The 20,240-nt window shown below is 40.0% G+C and overlaps 2 protein-coding genes across 4 annotated transcripts in view; both read left to right on the top strand.

The window, feature by feature from the left end:
- The window catches only part of sv2bb (synaptic vesicle glycoprotein 2Bb), a 41,884-nt gene extending 26,587 nt beyond the window's left edge, over positions 1 to 15,297 (top strand). For 2 of the 3 annotated variants that reach the window (XM_058396190.1, XM_058396189.1), the window contains exons 2-13: positions 74 to 627; positions 4,630 to 4,810; positions 4,954 to 5,105; positions 5,526 to 5,659; positions 6,769 to 6,858; positions 6,980 to 7,093; positions 7,176 to 7,264; positions 7,701 to 7,865; positions 8,215 to 8,348; positions 8,422 to 8,622; positions 9,415 to 9,574; positions 12,058 to 15,297. In XM_058396190.1, coding sequence (XP_058252173.1) covers positions 234 to 627; positions 4,630 to 4,810; positions 4,954 to 5,105; positions 5,526 to 5,659; positions 6,769 to 6,858; positions 6,980 to 7,093; positions 7,176 to 7,264; positions 7,701 to 7,865; positions 8,215 to 8,348; positions 8,422 to 8,622; positions 9,415 to 9,574; positions 12,058 to 12,241 — 1,998 coding nt within the window. In that variant the 5' untranslated portion in view covers positions 74 to 233 and the 3' untranslated portion in view covers positions 12,242 to 15,297. Of the gene's footprint in view, positions 1 to 73; positions 628 to 3,025; positions 3,528 to 4,629; positions 4,811 to 4,953; positions 5,106 to 5,525; positions 5,660 to 6,768; positions 6,859 to 6,979; positions 7,094 to 7,175; positions 7,265 to 7,700; positions 7,866 to 8,214; positions 8,349 to 8,421; positions 8,623 to 9,414; positions 9,575 to 12,057 lie in introns of those variants that run through there. The other variant, XM_058396191.1, reaches the window with a different exon arrangement.
- A 63-nt stretch (positions 15,298 to 15,360) lies between these two features.
- mespbb (mesoderm posterior bb) lies at positions 15,361 to 19,127 on the top strand. The gene is made up of 2 exons (XM_058396192.1): positions 15,361 to 18,770; positions 18,936 to 19,127. Exons 1-2 carry the CDS (start codon positions 18,075 to 18,077, stop codon positions 18,990 to 18,992), a joined length of 753 nt encoding a protein of 250 aa, XP_058252175.1. The 5' UTR covers positions 15,361 to 18,074; the 3' UTR covers positions 18,993 to 19,127.
- Positions 19,128 to 20,240: the final 1,113 nt, after the last annotated feature.

Here is a 20,240-nt window from a genome sequence, read left to right as displayed (position 1 = left end):
GTCACTGATTCATCTTTACTGAAATTCAACTTTAAAATCTGAATGGTGATTGATGATTTTTTCTCTCTATCAGGTTTAGCATGTCGTCCTGGAGCGATGTGGACCGTCTGAGGTAATGATACCTGGAGTTAGTGAAATTTTCATCTTAATTGTCCTATCCAGCGGAAAACACACACTTGGGCTCAGGTGTGTCCAGGATTGCTCTTTGCTTTTTGCTGTGAAATTTTGTAAAAATGGCCGACCCTTATCAGAACACCTATCACCACGGTAACGGCTACCAGGCCGAATACCAAGAGGATGAAGACGCGGCGAGTGACGTCACCGAGGGTCACGATGAGGACGACCAGATGTACGAGGGCGAGTACCAGGGCATCCCGCACCCGGATGAGGTCAAAGCGGCTAGGTCAAAGGTCAAACTCCGTGCAGATCCGGATGAAGACGACGGCCTGGCGGAGCAGTACGAGGAGATCATCGAGGACTGCGGACACGGACGCTTCCAGTGGAGTCTGTTCGTGGTGCTGGGCTTGGCGCTGATGGCCGACAGCGTTGAGTGTTTCGTTGTGGCGTTGGCGCTTCCCAGCGCTGAAAAGGACATGTGCATGTCTAATGCAGAGAAAGGCATGCTGGGTAAGTCCTGCATTAATGTATTAAGTTGAAAGATTGCTCTTTCTATAAATTTTATTCTGGCTAGAAGGTAGAAGTGGGCGGGGCTAAATTGTAAGTATGTACAAATCAGAATTAGCAATAAATTATATCTCACAAATAAAAATATATTGAGCAAAGGTAAAAGTAGATAATATTTCTCATGATGAGATATTAATAATGTTTATTTATAAGATATTTTTTTGTCTTTTTTCCATTAATTTACCACAAACAAATTGCCCAAAACTTTAGCACAAATAATTTATCTAGTAGAATTTGTCATAATCTAAAAATAAGAATCATTAACTCAGTTTCCTAAAAGATATTTTCCCTCATTAAGAATTCTATTTTATTTACCTTTTTTTCCCATTTGTTGATAATGACACGACTTTCTCTTTCACTCAGGATACAGCTAGCATTTTTTAGCATTTTTGTACACAGAATTTTTGCTCAGTAACTTACGCAGGTTCATGGTTCAACTACTATCTTGTCATGTTTTTAAGAGATAAAAACCTGTAAAAGATAAAACCTGAAAAAATAATGTCTTGTACATGAGCTAGCTGAGATATTCTGTCCACATTTCCCAGATCTATCAACACCGATGCCAATGTCATTAGTCTCGGCAGCTGAGTTTCATTATAATGTGTAACTTCAACTTTATTCTGATTTATTTGCCAGCATATCTGAGGTCAACGTTGATGTTCTGGATAGTTAGGATACTGTGTCACTACAATGTGTATAATACACTTACTGATGACATGTTAGCTAGCTAGCATGGACTCAGTCTATAACTTTGACTTCTCGGTTGCTAAGTAACAATGTTTTCCTTCCAATTACAAAAAACAGATGAGGTAAATGTTGCTGTTCTTGCTAGTTTTCAGCATCTTTACAATATCTCTATAAGGAAATTGTCAGTGGCATGCTAGCGAGCTAATTCCTAGCTTATGCTTACTGTGCATCTTTTCTGTTGTATATTGACTTTTCTTTCCTTTCCTTCTCTTAAGCACAGCTTTAGTTGCATTTGAACAGACTAAAATTCATTTAGCAGTCGACGCTAAAAGTGTATTTTGGTTGTTTAGAGTCTTTTTACACGGATTTGTCGACACATCTGAGGTAAATGTTGATGTTTTGGATCATTCTGGTTAGTTTCCAGTGTCACTGTGTCTTTCCTCGGTGTTTAGAAGGAACTTGGTGCTAGCTACAAGAGCTAACTTACTTATGCTGCTCAAACATACTTTCTTGTTGCCTAGCAAACAGTGTAGCGTGAGTTCACCTTCCAGTGTGGAAAGATTTCGGACAGTTTTGGTTGGTTCCTCAATCCATACGCATACACACACTTGACACATCCGGAAAATTCCAGACTTTACAGCAGCATCCGTGTTTTTCTTCACTGCCCCATTAACCCTAGAGAATTTGGATCGGGCCGAAACACTTGGCAGGAGTTCGATATTAGCCAGAAGTGGAGCATAAATAAGGAAGGAACTGCTGACTCATTCGCTAATGGCACTGAGATTAATCAGGCTGTGTTACAAGCTCAACTTTATGTCAAGAAGATTTTACTAAGTGAAGAAATTAAATTAGAAATGAAATTTTTCAGAGGAGTTATTAAATTAATAAGAAGAATTAATTAGGAGCAATAAAAAACACAAAACATGATGAGGCATGCTGTTTCAGGAAGCTAATTCACAACTCTGTGTGTGTGTGTGTGTGTGTGTGTGTGTAAACAGCCGAGTCAGCGAAGGCTTCAGCAGATCAATATATTTCCATCTGACCTTGATTCCTGAATCTGATACACAACAGCCCTCAGTTTTTCTTTCCCTCTTTTTCTTCTCTCTTCTTTTCATCACCTATTCATTTTTTGTGCGATCTGTTTCTCTCTCACACTCTATCGATCTCATTTTTCTTTCTTTCCCTTCTGAACACTTCCAATAAAAACTCACTTACTTACTGTAGCATCCTCTCTAGCCATCTCTCCTCTATCCATGTTCCATCTCTATCTGTTCTTTCTCATTCACTTATCTCTTATTCTCTCTTTCACTCTTTTTCTTTCATTTCTTTTTTCTATCACTCACTCTCTACTTTCTGTGTCACTCACTATTTTCTGTGTTCTTCTCCTCACTCTGTTACTTTCTCTTTCCCGCCATCAGTCCCTCGCTCCCTCCTTCTATTCATCTTGATGTCGTGACCTGGCAGGAGGGATGAAGAGCGACTGATGAGAGAGAGAGAGAGAGAGAGGGGATACAGATGGACATGCTGGGATGGAAAAAATCAGCCAGTTCACCTCCTCTCTGTGGAAGAATCACTCCTTCTCTCTCTCTCTCTCTCTCTCTCTCTCTCTCTCTCTGCTGCATTAGAATTTATAGTCTCTCACCTTCAGGTTCAGGTTTGTCATTAATCACTGCTGTGAAAAACAGCTGATGTCAACATCTGTCTATCTATCTATCTATCTATCTATCTATCTATCTATCTATCTATCTATCTATCTATCTATCTATCTATCTATCTATCTAAACATGTGTAATCTTAAATATCTGTAGAGACTTTTGTGTTTTTTATAAGACAGTTGTTAATCTGTAATGTGATAAAATAAATCCTGTGAAACAGAAGGTTCTTCATATTTACTGCTGTTCCAGGTTTGGGGGCTGTGTGACGGGAACACGGTGAACCTGCGACAGAGTGTTTCCAGGTGTAATGTTTCATAATGACAATTTTTATTAGAGCTCTACCATCTGCAGACCTTCAAAACACAAACAATTCTTCAGACGCAGTTATTTCCAGGTTTCAGAGACACAACAGGATCACAGAGATGTGGATAAAAACTTGGGACACAGTGGGACTTCACTGTAATCCACTTCCTGTAATCCACTTCCTGTAATCCACTTACTGTAATTTACTTTCTGTTATCAACTTCCTGTAATCTTTTCCCTTAATCGACTTCCTGTAATTGACTTCCTGTAATCATCTTCCCGTAATCGACTTCCTGTAATCGTCTTCCTGTAATCGTTTTCCCTTAATCGACTTCCTGTAACTGACTTCCTGTAATCGTCTTCCTGTCATCGTTTTCCCTTAATCAACTTCCTGTAATTGATTTCCTGTAATCGTCTTCCTGTAATCAACTTTCTGTAATCAACTTCCTGCAATCAACTTCCTGTAATCGTCTTCCTGTAATCGATTTCCTGTAATCGACTTCCTGTAATCATCTTCCTGTAATCGACTTCCTGTAATCATCTTCCTGTAATCGTCTTCCTGTAATCGACTTCCTGTAACCTTCTTCCTGTAATCGTCTTCCTGTAATCTTCTTCCTGTAATCGTCTTCCTGTAATCTACTTCCTGTAATCGACTTCCTGTAATCGACTTCCTGTTATCATCTTCCTGTAATCATCTTCCTGTAATTGACTTCCTGTAATCATCTTCCTGTCATCGGCTCGCTGTAATCTATAAAATGAAGTAAACTACACTGTGTAGCTGAATACTGCTGTGTTATTCAGTTGAAGACAATCTTGTTCAGTTTGCCATGACTCCACCCCCTCACTGCCAAGGCTCCGCCTCTCACAGCTTAACACTAGAGTAGCTGAAAGTGATAAAGATGATGATAAACTTCTATACTGATATACATTTATAAATAAGCTTTACACCGTCTATAATATTTTTCAGGAGTATAATAGTGAAGTTATGCAGCTTTTATTCCTGAAACAAGATGTGTGTATTTTTTAGAGAGTTTATTCTGGGCCTGTTATGATGTACGATCTTGAAGAAATAGATAGATATCTTCGGCAGCTTTGAATTGAACAGGGGAATTGTGCCTCCTAGTGGTAATCTAAAGTAACTGCACCCAGTACGATCTCGGTTCGATCTGACTGCAGTTTAGTTATTTATCACTTGTTATAAAATCTGTTTAAACAAACAGTGGTTATTTGAATATAATATAAGAAACAACTCCATTCTGTCCTGTTCCTCTAATACCTCACCATTAACCCTCCCCCTCAGGTCTGATCGTTTTCCTGGGAATGATGTTGGGAGCGTTCATTTGGGGAGGAATGGCTGATAAAGTGGGACGACGGAAATGTCTGATCATCGCTCTGACCATCAACTGCATTGCTGCCTTCCTCTCGTCCTTCTCTCAGGGATATGGGTTCTTCATCTTCTTCAGACTCATCTCTGGCTTCGGGTGAGAGAGAAAGAGAGATAGAGCCAATAGAAAGAAGAGGGGAAATGAGTTTCACATTAAATAAATACCTAAATTTATAAACAAATTTAGCTGAAACAAAGTGATGAAACGTGTGTGGGTGTGTGTGTGTGTGTGTGTTGCAGTATTGGTGGCTCCGTCCCGATTGTGTACTCGTACTTCTCAGAGTTTCTGCAGATGGATAAGAGAGGAGAGCATCTCAGCTGGCTCTGTATGTTCTGGATGATTGGTGGAATTTATGCTTCGTTCACTGCCTGGGCCATCATCCCTCACTATGGTACAATTATACAAATAATGCTCTATAACACATTAATAACAGCTCTATAACATCATCTCTCACTAAATTATGGTTATTACACAGTAACAATGCTCTATGTGTTCCCTCATTACAGTACAGATATTACACATTAATAACAGCTCTGTAACACATCATCCATCACTATAGTACATTTATTATACATTAATAATGCACTATAATACATCGTCCTCGACAATGGTACAGTTGTTACACATGAATAACACTCTTTTCAATCCCTTAGTGCAGAACAGTTGTTACACATTATTAATGCTCTGTATCACATCATCCTCATTATGACACTGTTATTACTCATTAATAACACTCTGTGACACATTAATAATGCTTATAACACATCTTCCATCAGTATGGTATAGTTCTTCTGTGTGTGGGTGTGTTCAGGATGGGGTTTCAGCATGGGTTCAGAGTTTCAGTTCCACAGCTGGCGTGTGTTCGTGCTGGTCTGTGCTCTGCCGGCCGTCGCCGCTCTCATCGGCCTCACCTTCATGCCCGAGAGTCCACGCTTCCTGCTGGAGGTACGGGGTCAAAGGTCAAAACATATATGCTAAGATTCAGCCTTACACACACCGGACACTGAGGAGAGCAGAGGAAAAAACTACAGACTTCACAACACAGGAAGTTGTGACCAAATAAGGAAAGTTTATAGGATGAGAAGAAAGCGACAGATGTGTGGGACAGCATCAGTACAGATGTGACAGAAATAAATAAACATAAATATATAAATATAAATAAATAAACAAATAAACATATCATTTAGATTAGAAACTTATATAACAAAAATGAAAACGCATAATACCATGGTTTAAAAAAAATAGTTTTATTTTTTTTCTTTCTCTCCCACATTGTCCTATTTTTAGAATCCATTTTCTTTCTCTCTCTCTTTCCTTCTTTATCTGTCCTTCTTTCACTTTCTTTCTTTCTTTATTTCTTTCTTTCTTCGTTTCTTTCCTTCCTTCATTCTTTCTTATTTTTTCTTTCTTTCTTTCTTTCTTTCTTTCTTTTTCTTTCTTTCTTTCTTTCTTTCCCAAATTGTCCTCCTATTTTAAGTATACATTTTTCTTTCTTTCTTCCTTTCTTTCCTTCCTTCCTTCCTTCCTTCCTTCCTTCCTTCCTTCCTTCCTTCCTTCCTTCCTTCCTTCCTTCCTTCCTTCCTTCCTTCCTTCTCTCTTTCCCTCCTTCCTTCCTTCCTTCCTTCCTTCCTTCCTTCCTTCCTTCTTTCTTTCATTTTTCCTTCCTTCCTTCCTTCCTTCCTTCCTTCCTTCCTTCCTTCTTTCTTTCTTTCTTTCTTTCTTTCTTTCTTTCTTTCTTTCTTTCTTTCTTCCCTCCCTCCCTCCCTCCCTCCCTCCTTTCTTTCTTTCTTTCTTTCTTTCTTTCTTTCTTTCTTTCTTTCTTTCTTTCTTTCTTTTTCTTTCTTTCTTTATTCCTTTCCTTCCTTCATTTCTTCTTACTTTCTTTCTTTCCTTCCTTCTTTCTTTCTGTCTTTCTTTCCTTCTTTCTTTCTTTCTTTCTTTCTTTCTTTCTTTCTTTCTTTCTTTCTTTCTTTCTTTCCCTGTTCTGTTTTTGAACAGAGTGCTATCACTGTGTAATAAAGTCTTTGACTGATTGTTGTGGGTTTTTTTTCCAGCATGCTAAACACGATGAGGCCTGGATGATCCTGAAGCATGTTCACGACACTAACTGGAGAGTGAAAGGAGAACCGGAGCGAGTGTTCACTGTGAGTGATGTTCTCTCAGGAGAGATCAGATGGGTTTTTTCTACTGATTTTATGCCTCGCCGCTTGAACAGGAGTAAACTCTGCAGTGTGTGTTGCATGTGTCGTGTCTTTAACTGCACAGGTTTCTCAGATCAAGACTCCGAAGACGCAGGAGGACGAGTTTTTTGAGATTCAGACCTCCACAGGAACGCCTCTGCAGAGATGGGCGGTTCGCACCCTGACTCTAATCAAACTGGTAAACTCCTCAGCAGCTTTTATTACACACACCGATGCGTGTTTTACACACAGGACAAGTTTAATGAGGTTTCCACACACAGGTGTTGAAGAATGTCGCGTCGCTCTTAGCTCATGATCTGAGACTTGCGACTCTGCTCATGGCTGTTATTTGGTTCACGATGGCCTTCAGGTAAGAGATGGTCTAAACAAGACTTTATTCACAGATTATTTATCTCATTAAAGCCAAGAACACGCTACAAAAATAAATAGAAATCTGTGACATGCAGCATAAATACAGCAGCATAAATCAAATAAATGCTAATGATCACAAGGAGATAAATATCTGTTAACGTTTGCTAAATAAATACAAGTTAGCAAAAAAAGTCACAATAATTAGCCTGATATTGCAGTAGATCCAGATCTCAGTACAGATTACTGTGTAGTTTAGCATAGCATATTAGTGAAATACATAGTAATTAGCATCATTTCACAAAGAGAGATTAGCACGAATGATTAGCATCACTGCTCAGAATTGATTATTAAATTATTTTTCAGCGGCTAAATGCAGAAGCTAGCAGCAAAGAAAGAGCTTGCAATGTAGCAACATTTGTGTTTGTGCATTTTAGTTACTACGGATTAGCCGTGTGGTTCCCGGACATGATCAAGCACCTCCAGTACGAGGAGTACGAGTCCAAGGTGAAGAATTTCCCCGGAGAGAGAATCGAAAACTTCCACTTCAACTTCTCTCTGGAGAACCAGATCCACCGAGACGGGAAATACATCAACGACAAGTGTGTAGCAGCAACACAACCCCATACCAGATGAGTTGTTCAGAGTGAACAGGGTGTGTGTGTGTGTGTGTGTGTGTGTGTATGTGTTAATGCAATCGTTTACACAATCATGATGACAAACTTTAACACTAACATTAACATAAACGTCATTTCAAAGAAAATGAAAAGTAACACAGACATGGACCTGAACATGGACCTGCTGTTAGTGTGGGGAAATTGTTCAAATTCAATTAAAAAAAGATCCCAGATAAGGCCACGCCCACTTTTAGTTGAAGTCAGTCAACAGAGTGTGAGGGTGTGTTACTCAGTGGTGTGTGAGCATGTCGTTCCATCCTGGTCTCTGCTGCAGGTTCATCAGCATCAAGATGAAGTCAGTGACGTTTGAGGACTCGCTCTTCGAGCACTGTTATTTCAAAGACATCAGATCTTCAGACACGTATTTTAAAAACTGCACCTTTAGATTCACCACCTTCTACAACACGGGTAAGGTGATTTACAGCTCTGCGTGCACTTCTGATCTCAGACCTGTGAGAACCCCGGTGTGTTATCTCCTCAGATCTGTACAAGGAGAACTTCATCGACTGCACGATGGACAACACCACCTTCCTGCAGCCAAAAAAGGGCTGCCATCTGAACCTGGAGGAGGAGAACGATGTCCTCATTTACCTGGTCAGCTTTCTGGGAAGTCTGGCTGTGCTTCCTGGGAATATCATATCAGCCATGTTCATGGACAAGATCGGGAGAATTAAAATGATCGGTGAGTCGACGAAAAATATCACATAGTAATAATAATAACAATAATAATAATGCAGATGAACCTACGTCACTGACTCTTTCCCTGACTTCTAATCAGTTTCAGATAGCGAGTTCTGGACTCTGATTGGTGGATCAGGTGCTCTAACAGCAGCTCTGACTCTAGTGCAGGTTTATATTAATGCACTCTGATATATTATCGTTTCCATAGCAACGGCTCATTCACAGGGACGTGCACAGCACACATTCCACATAAACTATTATCAGTAAAATAATAATCTCTGATATGACGAGGTTTCCTTAAACTTGGGATGCTGTAAGTGTGTGTATGATGTTTGGAAGGAGTCTCCAGCATGAGTAGGGTGGTGGTGGCTCAAGTGGTTAAGGCTCTGGGTCACTGAAGTTCAGGGGATCAAGCACCGCCAAGTTGCCACTGTTGGCCCCTTGAGCAAGGCCCTTAACCCTGTCTGCTCCAGGGGTGCTGTATCATGGCTGACCCTGTGCTCTGACCTTATATGGGAAGAAAGAATTTCACTGTGCTGTAATGTATATGTGACAAATAAAGGCTATTTCTATTTCAGTGCTATGTATCATTCAGAGGTGAAGCTGAAACTTGAAGTTTTTCACATCTTTAGGACTTTTTTTACTTGCAGTGAGAGAATAAAGGGAGTCTGTTGAGGGATACAGTGTCTGATATAACAGGAGCAACAACAGGAACTCGCTCATGCTGCAGTGTTAAACGGATGAAATGTAATCGTTCTCTCACTGCCTGTGTGTGTGTTTTGTGTGTTTTTAGGAGGCTCCATGCTCATCTCCGCCGGCTGCACCTTCTTCCTGTTTCTAAGCTTCAGTCAGGCAGCCATCATCGCCCTGCAGTGTCTGTTCTGTGGCGTCAGCGTGGCGGCGTGGAACGGCATCGAGGTCGTCACCGTGGAACTTTACCCCGCCTCTAAAAGGTATAAACGCTTTTCTGTGTCTACTCTCTCTCTCCATCAGCACTCCATCAACACGATATAAAGTTATTAGTTATAAGGGATGTATAGCTTAGTAGTTAAGGCATCAGACTACTGATCGGCAGGTTGTGAGTCTGAATCCCAGCTCCACCAAATTGCCGCTGATGGGCCCCTGAGCAAGGCTTTGACCCTCAACTGCTCAGTTTTATAGAAAATGTGACAAAATATAAGTCTCTCTGGATAAGGGCATCTGCCAAATACCAGAAATGTAAATGTAGTTAGCAGAACAGAGCTGTGAATAAAACTGATCAGTAAAACAAGTCACAGAGCTGCATGTCACCAGATAGGTTTTTTATTCAGAACAGATTTAAGATTAGATTATTGATCTTTAGAAGAATTTGAAAAATTTTAACCTATTGACAGATCATTTTACATCTAAAATGTGATGAAAATTCAAGCCCAGATACACTATATTGCCAAAAGTATTCGCTCACTCATCCAAATAATCAGAATCAGGTGTTCCAATCACTTCCATGGCCACAGGTGTATAAAATCAAGCACCTAGGCATGCAGACTGTTTTTACAAACATTTGTGAAAGAATGGGTCGCTCTCAGGAGCTCAGTGAATTCCAGCGTGGAACTGTGATAGGATGCCACCTGTGCAACAAATCCAGTCGTGAAATTTCCTCGCTCCTAAATATTCCACAGTCAACTGTCAGCTGTATTATAAGAACGTGGAAGTGTTTGGGAACGACAGCAACTCAGCCACGAAGTGGTAGGCCACGTAAACTGACGGAGCGGGGTCAGCGGATGCTGAGGCGCATAGTGCGAAGAGGTCGCCAACTTTCTGCAGAGTCAATCGCTACAGACCTCCAAACTTCATGTGGCCTTCAGATTAGCTCAAGAACAGTGCGCAGAGAGCTTCATGGAATGGGTTTCCATGGCCGAGCAGCTGCATCCAAGCCATACATCACCAAGTGCAATGCAAAGCGTCGGATGCGGTGGTGTAAAGCACGCCGCCACTGGACTCTAGAGCAGTGGAGACGCGTTCTCTGGAGTGACGAATCGCGCTTCTCCATCTGGCAATCTGATGGACGAGTCTGGGTTTGGCGGTTGCCAGGAGAACGGTACTTGTCTGACTGCATTGTGCCAAGTGTAAAGTTTGGTGGAGGGGGGATTATGGTGTGGGGTTGTTTTTCAGGAGCTGGGCTTGGCCCCTTAGTTCCAGTGAAAGGAACTCTGAATGCTTCAGCATACCAAGACATTTTGGACAATTCCATGCTCCCAACTTTGTGGGAACAGTTTGGAGCTGGCCCCTTCCTCTTCCAACATGACTGTGCACCAGTGCACAAAGCAAGGTCCATAAAGACATGGATGACAGAGTCTGGTGTGGATGAACTTGACTGGCCTGCACAGAGTCCTGACCTCAACCCGATAGAACACCTTTGGGATGAATTAGAGCGGAGACTGAGAGCCAGACCTTCTCGTCCAACATCAGTGTGTGACCTCACAAATGCGATTCTGGAAGAATGGTCAAAAATTCCCATGAACACACTCCTAAACCTTGTGGACAGCCTTCCCAGAAGAGTTGAAGCTGTTATAGCTGCAAAGGGTGGACCGACGTCATATTGAACCCTATGGATTAGGAATGGGATGTCACTTAAGTTCATATGCGAGTCAAGGCAGGTGAGCGAATACTTTTGGCAATATAGTGTATAAAAGGTGGTGCTAGCCACCTGGGTCATTGACCAGAAGATCAGGGTTCAAGCCCCAGCACCGCCAAGTTGACACCATTGGGCCCTTACCCCAGATGGTTTGGCTAGATAAGAGCCTTCTTCCTGGGCTGGGATTATTTAGAGCTCTTTGAAATTGTATCTTGGAAGGTCAAACTCGCGGCCACCATTGAAATCCACGTTATGAAGAAAAATCCTGAAATGTTTTCCTCAAAAAACATAATTTCTTTCACGACTGAAGAAAGAAAGACATGAAGATCATAGATGACATGGGGGGGTGGAGGGTGTAAATTATTTGTAGATTTTTGTTCTGGAAGTGAACTTCTCCTATTAGAACAGGTGATATAACACGTGACATAATCACATGGTGCTCAACAAGGAGTGGCAATCCACCCATCAGCACTCCCTCTGGTGGTCATGCAGTGAATTGTCCCAGTAGTTCCTTACGTCTACAAAGGAACCTGGTTAGTGTTAGCGCTCAGTCAGTGTGTGGAATAGTGTAGAAGTGTGTTAAGATGAGCACAGTGTCACATGCTGCTTTCTAATAATCCAAGCTTTAATTTCTGAGAAGCTTCACCAGTGACGCTCCAAACAGCAGCAGCCATCTTGTGGAGGTGAAGTTAGAAGCGTGTTTTAATTTAGACTTGAAGGAACATTTACCTAACTGAGTTTTATTAAATCCACAAAAGCATTATTTAAAAAAAAAAGATGAATCCTTAAAAACACTCTTTCATCTTTGTCTTGTTCTTCCAGAGCCACGGCATTCGGTGTCTTGAATGCATTGTGTAAACTGGCGGCCATCTTGGGCAGTTCCATCTTTTCCTCATTTGTGGGGGTCACTACAGTCATCCCCATCCTCCTGTCCTGCGCTGCACTGCTGTGTGGAGGACTGCTGGCTCTCAAACTGCCCGAAACCAGAGAGAAAGTTCTGCTGTGATGAGAGAATAACACACACACACACATCCACACACACATAGTCTGAAACACTAGTTGACACAATATTCAAATTTATTATCAGTAAAATCACCAATAAAAAGTGTTTGTAGAGATGAACCCAGAAATAATAATCAATAAACATCTTCACCGTATATTACATCACATAGCCTCAAATTAAGCCTCAAACCAATTATTCACACTTTTACTAAACAATAACATACCTGTAGGGATGATTTGGTTTTTTTCACTGCACAAAGACCTGAAAGTTTTGGCAGCAGAAAGTAAATGCAAGGTCTCAGGGGGTGGGGCTAACAGCACTGTTTGTATCTGATTGGATAAGCTCAGTAATTGATTTGTTATTATTATTATTATTATTATTATTATTATTATTATTATTATTATTATTATTATTATTATGTCTCTTTTTTGCAATTATTCTACCATATAATATAAAAAAAACCTCATATATCAGTGTTAATAAAATTGTTTTAAAATTATGTGTAATAAACAACAGGAATAATATTCTAATTTAATTTATTTGTCCCAAAATTAATCATCATCCAAAATGTTCATGCTGTTCATGCAACTCAGATGAGTAAAAATATTTCACAGCATTTTTTTTAACCTTGAACTAAACGACCAATCAGAGAACAGAACAGCGTAACCCCGAGTCCTTCTGTCACGCTCTCGTGTCAGAATGAGGATGCGGACGATTTTATAGTCGCCATGGTGACCGTGTAAGTGTTCTCTCAAACGGAACCAGGGACCATGTGTTTGTTAAACCTGCAGTGAAAAAAAAACACACCAGAGACTAGACGAGAGACTAGGATTCACTTAAAATCAGAGTAATGACATCAGCCAGCTTCACTCTCACCTGCTGTGGACTCGGAGCCTCCTGAGTCAATGAAAAACTCCAGAGTTCAGGAATCTCGGAAGACATTTCTGTTTCACTTCCATTTATTCCATGTGCACAATCCAGATTATTTCTTTCAGAATCTGAACTCTTGTCATCCTGATGTTCTTTTGATTTAAGGCTGAATGTTTGTGGTATGATGAGGAGCGTCTGCTTTGTGTTCGTCCTCTATCAACTCTGTGAACGCCGCATGTCTCTATTTTGTTGGATGGAGTCTTGTCTCCGCCCCTTTCCTGCCATTGGTTAGGCTCCAGAAGATTGTCCGATCATAGATTATGCTGTTATAATGTTTCACATCTGCTTCCTGTTTCCACTCACTGAGTTTGAACAGCGCCACTTGCAGTCCTGAAGAACTCATACATGATAACAGATATGAACCTTCAGGGTTTTGCGTGAGCTTGTTGTAGGCTCATGATGTCACCTCCACAGGAAGCATGCTGAGAACTTAACCTGTGGACAAACTACGCAAAATATACTCTGGTTTTTTTTTAGTAAAATTAATGTATTTTTGTGGAGAAATGGACTTTTCCATATTTTCCGTAGCTAGCTATGTCGTTTGTGCGATCATATTGCACTAGCCAGGGGCGAGAAGTGTATAGCCATGGCAACTGCTAGTAAGGTGACCAGTGCAGAACGAATTGAGTGGGAATGAGGTAAAAGATGGCTGTCAGTGTGAACACATGGTGAAGCTCGAGACTCATCACATCCCCAAGACATTTGGAAGTCATGTGCTGAGAGTAAAAGAGAATTGTTAAACTCATGATCGCAGGCTGGATTTGGTTTGAATGCTCGTTTTCTTAAATGTGTGCTAACTGTTAGCGAGGAGCTGCATGTTTGTTGCCGCCGTCATTGTCTGTTTTTTTAGTGTTGTTAAAGACCAAGCAAACGGTGCGAATGGCTTGATGTGTGTTTCTTGTCGCTGTAAATAAAACTCAGACGGACATACGGCGCTGTACAGAGTGTGTGTGAAGCTTGAACGTCTCGTATCATCAGGCCTGGACTTTAAAGCAAGTTTAGGCCAGAAATTAAATGTAGTTTGCATGACGCTAAGTTGGAGGCTCTAAACTTCCATTACTTGCTACATTAGCATTAGCTCCTGAAGCTACTAAGGAACATCACACACCGAACCCATCACAACTAATTGGGTACATTTAAAACAGGAGGGATGCTAATTTAAGCTAACTTTGTTGTGTATTCATAAGATTTGCTGCTATGACACATGGAATGCTATAAAAACATTTTTAGGTCAAACTGATCACCATCAACTGATTTATGATTTATAACCAAATCTGCACTGTACTCTTAAAGGAACAGATAGAACAGAAATGCTAATGCTAACAGTGACTGACAGTGAACAGCTTAGCATGTTCATTTGACGATAAAAACAATGAAACTCTCTTCAACATTTACACTCATCACCTTTTCCCTGTCCATTTTTCTGGATCATTTTTTGGGAATTGAATCGTCTGTACTAAATGTTACAACAACCTTCTGCTACACCTTTAGCTATTTTAGCACAGCACTAGCACATAGAAGACCCTGACACATACTAACACGTCACTCACTCAGGCGTTTATTTAAGGTTTGGAGTGTTTACACCGTTTTATTCTCAGTGTGTGAGGGGAGTGTTCAGTGTTTCCGTGTCCTCCGTATTTCAGGCTGCATTTATATAAAGCACTAATCTCCTATGCTAATCACTAATTAGCATGATTAGCTGTTCTACAACAGAGCAACACACACCACAGTTTTAAACACATTAGCGTTATGAAAGGTCATAATCTGACCGAAGCTTTAACACTAAAACAAAAATCTAAATATTATAAATCAGGCTTTAAATCTCACAGGTTTCTGCGGCGCTGTTTGATTATCGATATAAATGATTATTTAATATCTTAAAAAAACAGTGATCTGGATAAATCAGTTGTAAAGGAACTGGTGTGTGAATAATAACGTGTTTTATAGCGTGTGAAAACGTGTGTTTTGTTATCTTTGTGTCCGTGTCATTGTGTAAAGAAAAGCCATAACTATCTGCTTGTCTTGTCTCTTTCAGTTTTTGTGTCAAACTGGAATGTTCATTATTTAAATGTTAAATCTGTTTTGTTTGATTTTGTGAGTATAAAATAAATGAAATAAATTTATTCACATGCACTGAGTTGTGTGGTTTTAGCTCATTACCTGTAAAAAAAATAATAAAATAAAATAAAATAAAATAAAATAAAATAAAATAAAATAAAATAAAATAAAATAAAAATAAAAAAGTAAAACACAGTTAGAGATGGAACACAGACAAGAGGATGAGTGACAGAATCTGACTCTTTTCAGTGAGTCAACTTTTAAAACATGAGTCGATTCAGTGAGTCGATTCTTTCGGCTTCCAGACGACTCACTGACTTTACTATGTTTTAAACTGTTCGGCGAATTACATTATAGAATTAAATACTTGTTGAGTCTGTAATGATTTTTATGATAAAAAAAAGATTTTTATTTTTCATTGACCCCGCCTATTATCATGTACGGAATTATATTTGGAGACTGAAAATCATGTGGAAAGTTTTTTCTGGTTTTCTGCTGAACAGTTTGGTCTTTGTACAAAATTCTGTTTATCCAGCAGCTAAATCTCACACACTCGTTTTTTCTTTCACACGGGAGGTGTAAAATACTACACGTGACGCACATCAGTTTCCATAGGCTCATCTAATCTGTTTTTATTCCAGCATTTCCCTAATGGTCAGTTACCAGTCCTGTGCAGCATTCTGATTGGCTGAGAGCAGGAGAGATGATGATGATGATGATGATGATGCATGTTCATATACAGAGAGGAGTACAAATGAATATCTATCTATAGTTAATGACTCAGTTATATACATAACGTCATTACAATTTGATGGGGAAAAACAAAAAACTCTCGCTTTTTGGTTGTGTGATCAGATTGAATTAATACTTAATAATTAACACAAACAAATTGTCCTACTTTTTAACCACTGATACGTTTAATGTCCCGAAACACTGTGAGACTGTCCTGACAACTTCTTCCTTTTAATAAAATTCTGCTTAAAAATATATATTTATGTTAAACAATTAAATTACTTTTCTTTTCTAATTAAGATCCAGTTCAGGATGAAAAGATGAACAAAAACTAAGTATTTGAGAAAACATTTCAGACTTTTTTTTTTTTTTTTTTATGAGTAAGAGATTCAAGTAAACCTTAAAGCTAAGTATAAAATTCTGCAATAAATCACAGTGACTTTTTTTTTTTTTTACCTCTTCTTCTGGAGATTTGCTGAAGAAAACATTCCCACCGTGTTCAGCCCCCGGAGCAGCATGACGCTTAACGTGTCGGATAATAAACCGACGAGTGAGAAACGGTTCACGTAGCTGAAGCCATGAACTCTTCACCTCTCCGTCAGATAATAAACAATCATTTTTTTTAACAAATCAAATCCTCTCTCTAAAGCTGAGGCTGCTGTTAAAGGTCGTTTGTGGTCATCTATTTTAAAATGAATAATAGCCTGAAATGTAGTGCAGCATGCAGGGTTTGAATTATTATTTCATTTCAGCTCAGGTTTATGTTAGAAATATACTCACATCCCATTGGATGTAATTAAGACATTTGCACAAAAATACTGCTTAAATAAATCAAAACACGAATGCATCTTTATTGAAGAGAAAAACCAACATCTAAAAAGACAAAATGACAAAGAGAGAGAAATGTGGAGGTTTTTTGTTTCTGGATTTGGGTTTAAGATTAATCCTAAAGTTGATAAATCCTCCTGACTCTGGGTGTGGATCTCAGCCACGTGATGTCATCTTCTCATCGCGCTTAACAAGCTTCATTATCTCATTTACAGCTTAGGTGTAAAATTCCAAGGCAGTGAAGAGGTCTCGGCCGTGATCCGACCTGCCGGGGTGCCGCTTCACACCTCTGGGATCGGGGGGAGTGGCTTTGGGGTTCAGCAGGGTTTAGCTCCGCCCCTCCCTGTGACAGTGCTGTCTCGTTAGCATGTAGCTGTGACCTCGTGAATTTCACTCCAGAAAATCAGAAAACCTAACGCAGACTTTTATTTTATAAAGCGTGAAGTTTGCTTCTTTATTTCCGAAGCTATGATGTTAATGTTGCTAAGTAACAGAAGCTCACAGCCTCCACTCCGCACTGAGTGAATCTCTGCAGATTAGTTAGGATTCTGACACGTAAATCAAGTCAATATTTTTAAACATAAATATGCAAGTCACTTCAGAGGTTCCTGAAAGTGTTCCATTAATATTCTTAGTGGAACCTTCTGTCATAGGGACGCACACAGAATCTCAAAGGGTTACAGTCAAGAGACAGACTGCAGAACCTGTCAGACTTTAGGCCACGCCCCCTCCAGAGTCTGATCACAGGCCTGTTCTTGCTGCTGAGTGAGCAGCTCAGAGGTGTTTCTGTGCTTCACTGTGGTGTTGCTTCCCAGATCAGGATTTCTTTCCCTCCTGAGTAGAAGTGTAAAAGATTTGAAATGAATTTTTAGGAAACAAAAGCTCAAAAGAGACCTGGAAGTATTTTGGAGAGAAGCGACAAACAAGATGACATCATCAAAGAGCGCCAAGCCAAAAACAGTCACAATCACTAGAAATCACGTACAGCCACCATCCTTTATCACATCATATCTCCGTCTAACCAAAACACGTCACATCTCTTAGATCAGCATGGTGTGTTTTTTATCTTGTGGTTACATTTCTAATTTTCTCATATCCGTAGTGCACACAGAACAGGTGGACGCTCTCTCTCTCTCTCTCTCTCATTTTCTTTCCCAGCGTCCTCAGCAGACAGACAGCAGTGGGCTGTAGACGCCTGTGGAGGTGTCACTTCACACCTCCTGCTGTATAAAATCCTCCTCCGACTCCGACTCTCCAGCCTACACTCTTCCCTCAGAAAGCAAGAAGGATGGATGTTTCCTCTCCTCCCTTCAGCTACAGCTCTCTCAGCTCTGATTCCGAGATCTACAATGTCTCGTCTCCTGAATCTTTGAGCGAAGGAAGGCCGAAGTCGAGGAAGACGCGCTGCAAGAATCCAAGCAAGCAGAGGAGGAACGCCAGTGAGAAAGAAAAGCTGCGGATGAGAGATCTGACCAAAGCGCTCCACAATTTAAGGACGTTCCTTCCACCGTTCGTGGCTCCGGCCGGACAAACACTCACCAAAATCGAGACGCTGAGACTCGCCATACGCTACATCTCCTACCTGTCCTCTCAGCTCGACCTCCAAATGTCCTACTGCCAGAACACACAGCTCAGATCTCCTCACCACGGCTCCACTCCCCAATCCTGGGAAGCAGGAAACCTCGGGAATGAAACAGAAGCCTTCAGCTTCCAGCAGAATGAACCTTTTGACAGATCCTGGGCTGCAAGAAATGACAAAATGCTCCACGCTGCAGAAGAACGCGTCACTGCTCCTCACTGCAACGTCGCCTGCGCTCATGGACTCTACGAGCAGCGTCACATTACGCACCAGTCAGAAAGCGAGTTTATCCAAGTGGGAACAGAGCAAAGAGACGGGATTAAACTGGAAATTCCCAACTGCGGTGAACTCTTTGGCTCCGGCTTCGACTCGCTCATGAGTCCACAGACGTCTCTGTCACAGCAGGTAAGAAGGTCTGATACAACTAACTAACCATCTCCAGCATAAACACGTGAAATGAGTCTAAAACGGTGTGTTCTGATTGGCTGAGAGGATCGTCCAATAAGCTGTGGATCGTTTGATGTATAAATGTTGACTTGATATCTGAAGTGAAGTGTTTTTGTGTTTTAGGGCTACAGTAGAGCCGAGCAGTGCCAGAGTGCGACGGGACGCGACTTCTGGATCTGAAGCTTATCGTCATCTTTACTACAAATTCATTTCAATGTAAAATAATTTATTTATTCTAAATTTACATTTTGTCTTATTGTCACATTTCTATTTTAATAATATTCGTTTTTTTGTACAAAAAAATACACAATATCTGATCACATTCTAACATTTTTAATTACTAATATTTAATATTTTAATTTCTAATATTTTTAATGTCCTGTTTGCATTGTTGTTTATGGAAAATATATGAACATATAGTCTGTTTAATCTGTTTGTCTTTGGTCTTCATTTATTCATATCAATATTTTTGTATATAAATTAAATCAGTAAATAATCCGTTTACAGTATGTAATCACAGGAGACAAATAAAAAAAAACATAAAACAGTAATACCAAAAATATTTTTTTCAAAATTAGGCAAAAAAGTGTAAGTATAAAAATTAAACACAATAAAATGAAAAGAAATTCCCTCTCATCACAATCAGCATTTTTCAGATTGTATCAGGAAGCAGAAACCTATATATATATATATATATATATATATATATATATATATATATATATATATATATATATATATATATGTATATATATATAACACAATATATACAATTATTCGAAATAATGTCTTTTTTCCTGCTTTGAATTTTAATGTTTAAGAAGTTAAAGAACAGTGAAGTCAATCAGGTGACACAGGAAGTGTGTGTGGTGTGTATATGTGATCATTGAGGCATGTGTTACTGGGGCTGATGGGTAGTGTAGTTCTTTAACGTTGTGCATTACCATGACAACTGAAATGAAACAGCCTTTATTTGTCACATATACATTACAGCACAGTGAAATTCTTTCTTCGCATATCGAAGTATGCGAACTTCGAAGAAATTCTTTCTTCGCATATCCCATCCTTGGAGGTTGGGGTCAGAGCACAGGGTCAGCCATGATACGGCGCCCCTGGAGCAGAGAGGGTTAAGGGCCTTGCTCAAGGGCCCAACAGTAGCAACTTGACGGTGCTGGGGCTTGAACCCCTGATCTTCCGGTCAATGACCCAGAGCCTTAACCACTTGAGCCACCACTGCCCACCTGATACATAATCTGATACTCCTGATACATAATCTGATCTGAATCTCCTGATGGCATCTACAAATCTGCTTATCTATCTGAAAAATGAATGAATGACTATCTGGAATAGTTTATTACAACCGGTTGTTTGGGTAAACTGGGTGTTAGTGCAGTAGAAAGTGATCAAAATCGCCTGAAATCTTTTTCC

The sequence above is a fragment of the Hemibagrus wyckioides genome, linkage group LG08 (genome assembly GCF_019097595.1).
Source record: "Hemibagrus wyckioides isolate EC202008001 linkage group LG08, SWU_Hwy_1.0, whole genome shotgun sequence".
Classification (NCBI taxonomy): Eukaryota; Metazoa; Chordata; class Actinopteri; order Siluriformes; family Bagridae; genus Hemibagrus; species Hemibagrus wyckioides.
The sequence above is the reverse complement of the archived record's forward strand: the minus strand, read 5'-3'. Positions and strand labels throughout refer to the sequence as shown.